The sequence below is a fragment of the Saimiri boliviensis genome, chromosome 6, assembly GCF_048565385.1.
Source record: "Saimiri boliviensis isolate mSaiBol1 chromosome 6, mSaiBol1.pri, whole genome shotgun sequence".
NCBI classification, from domain to species: Eukaryota; Metazoa; Chordata; class Mammalia; order Primates; family Cebidae; genus Saimiri; species Saimiri boliviensis.
In genome coordinates this window covers 103,774,297-103,784,989 of record NC_133454.1, presented here as the reverse complement: position 1 = coordinate 103,784,989, position 10,693 = coordinate 103,774,297, and the positions used below count along the sequence as shown (strand labels likewise).

The window sequence follows — 10,693 nt, the reverse complement described above, 5'->3', positions numbered from 1 at the left end:
ACCTCAGCCTCCCGCAGCGAGACCTCCCGGCCTCACCTGAGCGAGGGAATGGCAGCATCTCTGCTCCCGCCCAGGGTCCTGCGGCCCCTCCTCGCAGCACCCAACACAGGGAGCCCACCTGGACCTGGGCTGGTCTCCCTGTCCCGCAGCTTCCTTCCCAGCCGCCGTCCGCGGCTCTCCGCGTGCGGCCACACCTCCCGGTGCCCCGCAAGGGTTAAGACAGCAGAGATGAGAGGTTTGGGCTGACGTCGCTCTGGCTGAAGGTGGTTCCCCTCTGCTGAGGATGAGAGAGCCTGGCGAGCTGAAACCCGAGCTCCGGTTCAGCTGGGGCTCGGGGAGGTCCCTGTAAGAGCCGCCTGCCCCCGGGCCTCCCTGGGTCCCTCCTATCCCTCCCCAGCAGACGCTCGGGCACCAGCCGCGGCAAGGATGGAGCTGGGCTGCTGGACGCAATTGGGGCTCACTTTTCTGCAGCTCCTTGTCATCTCGTCCTTGCCAAGAGGTACTGTGAGTAGCGTCCGGGACACCCTCAGACGGAACATTTTCCTCCTGGGGTCTGTCTGGGAGAAAGACTGGGAGTCTCAGGAGGTGGGGTGTGTGCGTTTGGGGTGGGAGTGGGGGGTTGGGGGGTGCTTTGCCAGTGATAATCTTGGGGACTTGGCTGGTGGTGCTGGAGCTCCTGTGACCCTCCCCTAAGACTGTGAGATTGTTTTGTCATCCCCAATCGTAGGACTGAACTGTCTCAGGAAAGGGGACCAGCTCCCATTTTTACTTACTCTTTTTGTCATTTTAAAAGTACCAAATTGCCTTAGGGAATCAATTCTGTCTGTGTTACCCACTCTGACTTGCAAAAGCAAAGTTTCCCTTGGCAAGGGATTCCCTCAGAGGTGAGCAGGAAAGAATGAAGAGAGGAAAAGAAAGAAAGGAATAAAGAGCAGGGCTTGCTTAGTGTTTTCTGGTGAATCTTGCTTCATGAAATCTTACCGCCATACTCCTTCAGAGCAGACCCAAGCACAGGATTGACTCACTCAGCACATATAGACACACTTCCTTTCTGATGTGAGAAAGAAGAAAAAGCCAAGGTTAAAAGTGCAGATTGTTTCTGGGGATGCACAGAGTTTGTTTTGAAAGATCTCTAGGTTCTTTGGTTTTCATATGTTATTTTCTAAGCCACAATCCCCAGGTCAAATGAGCTTCTGGGGACAAATGAGGCTGGAACATGACATGGAGATCCAGCTAAGGGCAGAAGCGAGGGAATGGCAGGCTTGTCTTAAAACAGCCTGCTTGCTGGCAGGGAGGGAAGTGGGAATGACATAGGAACATCTGTCCTTCTATGGCCCAGGGGGTAAGGTGAGACCTCATGAGGTGAGGACAGGCTGAGATGTACAGATATCACTAAACAGGGCACCTCTGAATAGGGGCTGGCTATGTGTGAGCCTTTGCTGCTTCCCTTCTGTGCTGGCTACCTGTCACCTGAGCTCTACCTGAGAGCTGGGTGCTCTGTTGCTGCAAGTAGCTGTCAAGTAGCCAGCAAGAGAATGAAACAGGCCAGGTAAGGTGTGGCAAGGATGCTAAATGCAGTAGCCTGTGTAGAAGGGAAACACACTCATACATACATCCCTTCATGATCAGCAAAAAGCTGAGATACGCGAACTCCCCTGTCCTTCATTTTGGTCAATACTTTCCATCTGCTTAGAGCCTGCCTGCCCAGGTGGGGTCTTCTTTAATGATTTACAATCAAGACGATGAGTGTTTCATTTGAATTTTGCTTCTGTGGTGTTTGGAGCAGCCCAAAGACAGTAGTAAAGGAAGAAGGAACCCTTCATAAGGACTGACAATCCATAAACCTAAACACTTGTCCAGGGGTACGTAGGTGACTTTGCATTAAGACACCTCCCTACTTCATCTCTGCCTTTGGGCATGGTGTCAGTAGACCAACTCCAGAAGGACCTGGTTCTCCGCAGAGTGCCAGGGCTGAGAGGATTTGATTTCTCCTGGTTATGTCAGTGTTCCCCTGCTTCTTTTTTATAACATGGCAGGTGAGATGCTTCAAAGCCATTAAAGTTAAAAACAAACAAACAAACACACACACACACACACACACACACACACACACACCCCAAAAAACCTGAGCTGCCTCTTTTTCCTAGCCTAGAATCTGAAAAATCCATTTCGTTCTGACCCAAGAACCTCTTTTATTTTTTTGCTATGGAAAAGCTTCAGGGAGGATGCACGTTTTGTTGGTAGCTAAACTGCTGCCTGAACCAGAGTGCAGCTTCATGTGTTTAGCAAGGATATTTTAGTTGTTGAATGTTTTACTCACATTTAGAGGGAAGACAGAGGAATAGCGTGGAGAAGGAAAATATTTCTTCAAGTAGCGAGGGGAGTCCACTCCCTGCTGGGATTCTGAATCTGGCCCTGTCAAGAAAAGCTTGGAAGCATATTTCCTCTAATTAACTTTTCTAAAAAGATTATTTGCTGAAATGTAAACATCCACTGGGATAGTACCGGAGAGTGTTGTTGCTCACTGGCGTGTGACACATGTTGGGAGGATGAGAATCCAAACATGAGGCCAAGTGATAACACAACATAAACAGAATGAGGGAAGAAACCCAGCTCCACTGACTTCACCAAATTGCAGTAGCTCTGCCAGTGTGATTCTGCTGAAGAGGAAAACCTCATTTAAAATATGGGACTCTTGGGAATGAAACCTTAATCTGGAGAACTTCACAAGTGTTGCTTCCAACAGACATGAGCTTGTGGGGAATGAACATAAATGCAACTAGGGAAGATAATTTGAAGTGCAGATATTCAGTGGGCAGGAAAAGCCAGCTGAGAAAGGAAATGTGGAAAGAAAGCAAGGGAGAAGGAGTGGCAAGAAAAATTAGATGTTAGATTACACTGGGATGTGTTGCCAGATTCCTAGGAGAAAGCTAGGAAAATTGGGCCTTCTTGGCAGAGGTGGATTTTTGCAAGGATCATGAAGAGGGTGTTCCCCTAATATATACTCTGAGAGCTCCTGGCATTCCCAATAGGAAAATAATTTAATGATGGGATCATGGATTTTGGGAGCTGAGAGTGACTTTAGAGATTATTTTAGGATGAGTTCCTCAATTCGGAGAACAAAGAGATTAAACATCAAGCAAACACAGTGAACATTTTTATGTCCAGTCTTTGAGCCAAAGGCTTTATGTGCATTAATTCTCAGACCACCCTGAGATAGTATTGCTATTATTATCCCCGTTTTACAGATGAGATCCAGAGAGGTTCTATGATACCCAGAGGTTTAAGGATACACAGGTATGATTCCCCAAAAAATTAAACAGAATTACCACTTGATCCAGCAATTCCATTTCTGGGTGTATACATGAAAGAAAGCAGGGGCTTGATTAGATAATTTTACATCAACGTTCATAGCAGCATTATTCACAACCCACATGTCCATTGATGGATAAACGAGATGCAGTATATACCTATGATGGAATATTATTAAGCCTTAAAAATGAAGGATATTCTGATACATGCTATACCACAGATGCATCTTAAGACCTTATGCTAAGTGAAGGAAGCCAGACACAAAAAGACAAATGTCTGTGATTCCATTTATATGAGGTACCTAGAATAGTTACATTCACGTAGACAAAAGTAGGATGGTAATTGCCAGGGGCCAGAGAAGATGGAATGGGGAGTTATTATTTGGTGGGTATAGAGTTTCAATTTGGAATAGTGAAAAGTTCTGGAGAGGGTCGGTGGCGATGGTTGCATATTAGTTTGAATGAATGTACTTATGACACTGAACCATGCACTGAAAAATGATTTGAAAGGTAATTTTATGTTATATATATTTTCCACAATAAATAAATAAAAGACTACACTGGCAGATTAGTGGAGCTCAGCGTGAGCTCAGGCTGTCTAGTTTCTGAACCCAAGTTTCCCTGTTACCTGGATGACTTACATTTAAACATCCAGCATATGGACTGATTATGCTGATGGACATCTAACTTTGTTAAGGTTTCAGGACGCACGTGAAGCAGGGGAGAGGGAGCCCTTGCTGTCTCCTGTTTCAGTGGCATTGTTGCTGCATCTTGGCTGGCTGTGGCCAAGAGGGAGACTGTGCTGATGGACCATAAACTGACAGCCTTTGGAGCCAAAAGGCCCGCAGAGGTTATTTAGTAGGACACAGTGCTTCATAGTGTTTTGAACCTGAATGTCTTGAGGTAGGCTGGACCCTCTCTAGGGTCTGTCACCCCACCTCTCAACCCATATGTTTGATACCGGATAATGCCTGCTAGCGTTTGAAGTTTTGACTTCCGTTTCTGAGAGGGATGGGACAGGAAGGGGGAATGAGAGAGAGAAGGTGAAAGGCTGGATGCTGAATGGAAGAGAATAAGGGAGTCAAGCCTCTGAGGACTAATTGGCCAACAGCATTTTTCAGAGCATCTGGTACATCAGACTTTTATCAGTGTCTAACATACTTTAATCTGTATATTTCATGGAACATAATCTCACTTCTCTCTGTGACCTCCAACTCTGGTAAAATGTTTTACTTTCATGAATGCCCTTGAGTATGTGTTTTCCGTGGAATCTGAGGACAGGCCTGGGTGTTATATCTGGGTCAATAACCTGTGAATAAAGCACCTTAGATGTGGGAGCCCAGAGCAGAGGTGGCCTAGAGCATGTAGTCCCTCAGGAGTAGGCAGAAGTCTTGGGAAGGGATTTAGAATGCCACTGGCATGGACCATGGGTTTGACTGAATCTTATCCTCATCTGGGTTATACTGGCTAGACAGAAATGGCCAAAATAATGGTGCCCAGGACTTAATAACAGGTCTTAAGTCTGAAAATTATTTCCATCCGCCCCACTGGGGTGGCTAATCCTGATGCAAAAGAAAGCTTCTCTACCTGCCTCCCCTGGGACCAGCTCTAGAGGCTTGCAGTTGATTTGGGATATAAGCAAATTGGGAAAAGTGCCATTTCCATGATAAATGAGGGAAAGTTGTGCCCCGTTCCCCTGTTAGGAGGGAGGAGCTGTCATCCTTACTCTGTGAATATCTGAAAGTCACAAGAGCCCAGCCTCCCTCCCCTCTTATTTTAAAGGGGAGGGAAATGCAGTGTTTACATTTTCCAGTTCCTGAATTCCAGGGCAGAGGACCTGGAGGCCAGCTGGAAAATTGAGAGCTACCAGATCAGTGACAGAAACTCTATTAGATTCCAAGCCTGATCTATGTTCAAGGAATTCTGTTTGTCAGTCAGCATACGACCTAGACCAGAGCTTTAGATTAAAATGAAGAGAAGTACAACTGAGTGCAGTGGCTCATGCCTATAATCCAAGAAAAAGGGCTAGAGTTGATTAGGGAGTAGCAGTCACACTGCTTCAGAGAGGCCAAGGTGGGTGGATCACGAGTTTAAGAGATTGACAACAGACTGATCAACCAACATGGTGAAACCCCATCTCTACTAAAAATACAAAAATTATCTGGGTGTGGTGGTGCATGCCTGTAGTACCAGTTACTTGGAGGCTGAGGCAGCAGAATCACTGGAACCTGGGAGACAGAGGTGGCAGTGAGTTGAGATTGTGCCACTGCACCCCAGCCTGGTGACAGACTGAGACTCTGTCTCAAAAAAAGAAGTAAAAACTAGGACACACCAAACTTCATACCTGTAAACAAAACCAGTCAAGAAAGGCAGAGAATTGGAGTTGGCTGGAGATGTTTCATCTCTGAACCAGTGTGACTGCTACTCTACTCAACTCTACTCCTTTTTCTTGGTTGTAATTGTCTGTGAGACAGTGTCAGAGCCCACGTGGGTTGAGAATGAAGTGAGTAGGGCTTGCACATCAAGGCGTCTTTACCCTTGATGATAGAATCATCAGTGGTGGAAACATCTTTCAAGAGGCTTCCATCCTAGCATGCCTAAGGAAACGAATCGCAAGTTTGGTTACCCAAATAATTTATTGAGTTCGGTAAGTAAGTGTAAGTGCTAAGTGCTAAGTGCTTATTGTAAGTGCTAAGCACTCCCCTATATGCTTTATATATATTTACTTAATCCTCACAACAAACCTAAGAGGTAAGTACTATTATTGTTTGCCCCACTTCATCCACAAAAGAGCTTAGACAAAGGGATTCAGTACCTGTCTGGGTCATATAGCTGGATGTCTGTGTTTCTGAATCCAGTCTGACTCCATAGGGCATGCCCTGAGATATGACACACCACCACTGCAGTTAGCAGTAGGTCTGACGGTGACAGATCTGCTGGCTGTATTTTGGCCAAATGATAAAAAATCATGGTCTTAGTAAAGAAGTCTGCTTATCCCTGGAATGTCCCAAGTGCTCAGATGGGCCTGCATCAATGTGCTCACCTCTGTGGAGGTGGAGTGAATGCAGGAAGAGGACAGAGGCATCCGCAGCCCCAGTAGCACCACATGGAACCCAAGAGGAGCCATTCCCTAGAGAAAACAGGGGGTCCAGGCAGACCGAAAGTCCAACCAGTTTCTGGGGTAGCTGTCCACGGTGTCATGTACCTCACTCTGAGTAGACAAGGGAGGTGAGAATTTCTTTGTCCTGTGGTCACTTTTTATCATCCAAATCACATGCCTGTTTGCAAAGAAACAGAGTTGAGAATGAGACCATTTCTTTCCAGTGTGGCCCTAACATTGTGTCTGTCTGCTCCTTTACGGATGTGTTCTGTGTAAAATCTTAAGCCATGGGATGGGAGGAACAGACCTGGAATGAATAAGGGGGAGCATTTTTCTCCCTTCTTTTTTTTGGCAAAACATAGTTGTTGAATATTGCAGGGGATGGAGACTCAATCCCTTTCCTCTAATCCTAAGATGAGTTTTAACCAATTCATCTCAACCTCAAATGAGGATCTGCTGTCTATACCAGTGTCCTAGACCTTATGTCACTTATTTAAGAAAGTACCCCCTCCTTGGCTGAGAAGCTTTGAAAACTACTATTTCTGTCACTCTTCTGCCTCTGGTGTTGGATAAATGCCTTTATTCCTGAAGTCGGGTGTCTTTATCACCACCCTCTCTGAGGTTCTGGCTGTCTCAGAGGGTTGAGTTAGTGGTTTGGCAGCAAGCATCCATGTAAATAGAAGTCTGGTCAGTTGACTTGGTGATTGTAAAACCAGGCTGTTGCTTCCAGAACAGAGTGAGGAACGCATTCAGCTAACTTTAGCTCAGTGGGAGATGCAGCAATTGTCCTCACACACTGAATTTATGTTAAGTTAAAAAAAATTCTAGCTGGTTTAATGAAAAACCACTGGATGGAGAGGGGATGTTGGCTTGGTTTGCTTCAAATCAAGTGAATTATTTGATGACTCCAAGAAACTACAGTGTCAATGTTTTTCAAATCCGGTTGCACTTCCGTTTACTTTATAGGGTTCCTTTGGAGGTGATCAGTTAATTCTCTGATCACCTCAAGTTGTTTGACCACAGAGCCTCTTTTTGTCTTTTTCTCTTATGCCATCCAGTGGAATCAGTGCTCAATGGAATCCAGTTTGGAAAACTCTGATCTCTTGCCATAAGTCACAAGACATGGAAGAATATCTCACCATTAAAGAGGAAAGGGTAAGAAGGGAATTTGACAGTCTAAGAAACATGGGTTTCCCTTTAGACTTTTGCATCCACCATGGGATCCCTCCTTAGAAGTTAATGAGAATGATGGAGAACACTTGAAATGTCCTAGGCCAAGTTGCCTGGGCTTAGCTTCTACCTGGTATCATCTACTCCTATAATTTTCAACCTATCTTTGCTTACTTGGATACCAGCAGAAGGAACATGGCTGGTGGTAAGGAATCTTTGTTACAACACTTTTGGGTCTGTTTTTTTTTTTTTTTTTTTTTTTTTTTTGCCTCCCAGGGGGTTAACTGCCTGCTTCCCAGTGGTGTTCAGCCTCCCTTTTGGGCAAGCCTGATCCTCTGGCCAATCCCCTGGTAGAACAGAATGGATAAGCATCTCAAGCCCTCGTGGAAATGAGAAACAAATTGCAATCAACAAAAATATTCACTAATGGAGCAAATGGATTCTTCTTTCTGTACAATACTCTGAAAAGTCACAGCAAGAGAAGATTCTAATGTCAGTCTTGGTCGCAAATAGCCTTTATGCTAGGAATCACACATGTTCCCATATCCATATTCATGTATTTGTTCAATAATCCTTATCAAGCCCCTGTCAGGTGCCAGGCATGATTATAGGTGTTGGGGATATCAAGATGAACAGGACAAAGTCCTTTTTCTGAAGGCTCTTGGAATCTTCTGAGAGAACTTATGGTTTAGCCTGGCATTTCCCAAAATGGGTTTCAGGGAATGCTAATTGTGGGAGCTATTCATCAAAAATAAACAGAACCCAGGATGTTATGATGAAATAAGTCTGGGGGATTTGGAGATTATAGACTCTGCAGAGTCCTGCAGTAAAGAAAACTATAATTCATTTTTACAATGAAACATTTCACAAAGTTGTTTGACCACAGAGCCTTTTCTTTGTCTTTTTACCTTATACCATCTAGTGGAATTAGTGCTTCGTGGAATACAGTTTGGAAAACTCTGAGCTCTTGCCCATAAGGCATACAACAGAGGAAAGGGTAAGAAGGGACTTTGAAAGTCTAAGAATCATGGGCTTCTCTTCAGACTTTTGCTGAGGTATGGGTAGGAAGTCTGATGTCCTTGTCACTTAACATTTGCTGAGATGTTGAAAGGACCGTGGAGATGATGCCACATCCGTGTCCCTATGAGAAAGGTTCTTGCCAGCACTAGTTGGCTTGAGCTATGGAGAAAACTCTTTTTCTGTATTCCAGTTGCTTGTGGTAATGTGACTGGTCTGGGATCATTCGGCAAACTGAGGTGTGAATCTCATTTGTTAGCACTCCTGATGACGTGGCAGTTTGGGGGAGTGAGAAGAGCTATGACTTGACTTCCCAGCTAGATGTGTCATGTCAGATACAATTATCCTCAGTTTACAGAGAATATTTGAGCATCCTTCTAATCCCTGGGACATTAAGTCTAGGGTCTAATCAGTCCCCTTCTCCACCTCTTTTTTCCCCTTTATTACCTCTTTTTCCTTTTTCCTTCCTCCCACAGAGTCTTCTTCAATCCCTTGCTATTATTTGTTTGAGCTGCCCCCTGCATTGTCACTATTTCTACCTGATTGATATTTTATTAGATTATCATTGACTACCAAACATTTGACCACAATGTAAAATAAGAACTTTGGTCCAATTTGTGGTCAAAATTACTCTTGTGTTTGCCAGTTCTGGTAGAGCCCAGTCACTGTGACTCTGATTTGCACAACATGAAAGTGGTCTGTCTGTTTATACTGGGGCTTTATCCCATAGAGACAGCACATGGATTTGAGCTGTTCATTGACTCCTTATTTGCTGTTTCCGAGACCTACTTTATTCCTGCCTTTGCTAAATATTGTTCTTGTTGTCACGCAACATGGTTTTTCTCTTGGCCCTAGCATTGTGTGCCTTCTCTCTCTGCCCAGACTTGTTTTGAATGATGACTGCAGCGACAGTTAATGAGGAATAAAACCAGCTGCTCCTTTAAAGAGCATCTTGCCTAGGTGCATTTTGGGAAGCTATGGTCTTCTCAGCCCCCACTGAATATGTATCAAATTCATCTTTGATATAGATTTCTTGGAATGGATATAAGTTTACTCGTGCATGCACACAGAATAATAAAAGTTCACATGTGAGGTGTATATTTGTGTGTGTATATGTGTGTATGTGCACATGCATGGGGTATAAAATATTGTGGTTTGAAACACTGATCAGGGTTTGAATCCTGTCATTTATGACCAGTTTTATTCAGCAAGTTACTTCCCCTTGCTGATGTGGCCCTATCACCTTCCAGTCTGCAGACTGAGGATAATTGTGTTGATATTATAGGTGGGCTGCAGGTATTAAGTGAGATAATCCATTTAACATACTTAGCATAGTGCCTGAAGAAATGGGAATACTCAAGAAATTAAAGTTGTCATATACTCTTCCCCTTCCTAGTTCTACTATTCCTACTAACACAAGTCTCACAAGGAATTGAGAAGGAGCGATACTGGGTGTTTTCATCTATAATCGGATGAAACTTACATGATCCTCTTGAGGCTCACTTCAGTCCAAAGTCCCATTCTATTCATCTGTGACTCTATCAGAGAAAAAAAAAAGAATCCCGAAAGACTTGGCATATTATCTATCTGTTGATACTTGCTTTTTCTCCTTGGTTTTAATATGCACCCGCCTTCCAGCCTTAGGAGAAATGCCTTTTACATGCCGTGACTTCATTTCTCTGTGTTTAAAATAGGGCTGGTGGTAGGTCCTTGTAGGCATGTGAGGGATAATATAGAATAGGTGGTTTTGGGTTAATGATGTTTCACCCCAAATACTGAGGCCCCTTTAAAAGTCTGCAGATGAAACATTGCTTATGACCATCCGCCAGTGGTGATTCAAGCTTAGAGCCAGCCAGGAATCCTCAGGCAAAAAGAAGTTTCCCTTCATCTTGTTCTAGCTTGCAGGGCTGGGGGAGGTAACTATAATAAGGATGAGCCTGCCTGAAGCTGTTGTCAGCTCAGGGCTTCGGGACCCATTGGACATACCATTACAAATGCATCACCCTAGCTCAACATTTTTCTACACTTGACATCTGTTGTTGGCCAGCTGCTTTTGGTAGACAGAAAATCTGGCTTCCGCTTCACATAGGAGAAT

At 44.4% G+C, this 10,693-nt stretch overlaps 1 protein-coding gene across 3 annotated transcripts in view; it reads left to right on the top strand.

Annotated features, from left to right (window-relative positions):
* The first annotated feature begins 234 nt into the window (after positions 1-234).
* The window catches only part of PAMR1 (peptidase domain containing associated with muscle regeneration 1), a 97,237-nt gene continuing 86,778 nt past the window's right edge, over positions 235-10,693 (top strand). For 2 of the 3 annotated variants that reach the window (XM_003919991.4, XM_003919992.4), the window contains exon 1: positions 235-499. In XM_003919991.4, coding sequence (XP_003920040.2) covers positions 427-499 — 73 coding nt within the window. In that variant the 5' untranslated portion in view covers positions 235-426. Of the gene's footprint in view, positions 500-7,469; positions 7,567-10,693 lie in introns of all 3 variants that reach the window. The other variant, XM_074401309.1, reaches the window with a different exon arrangement.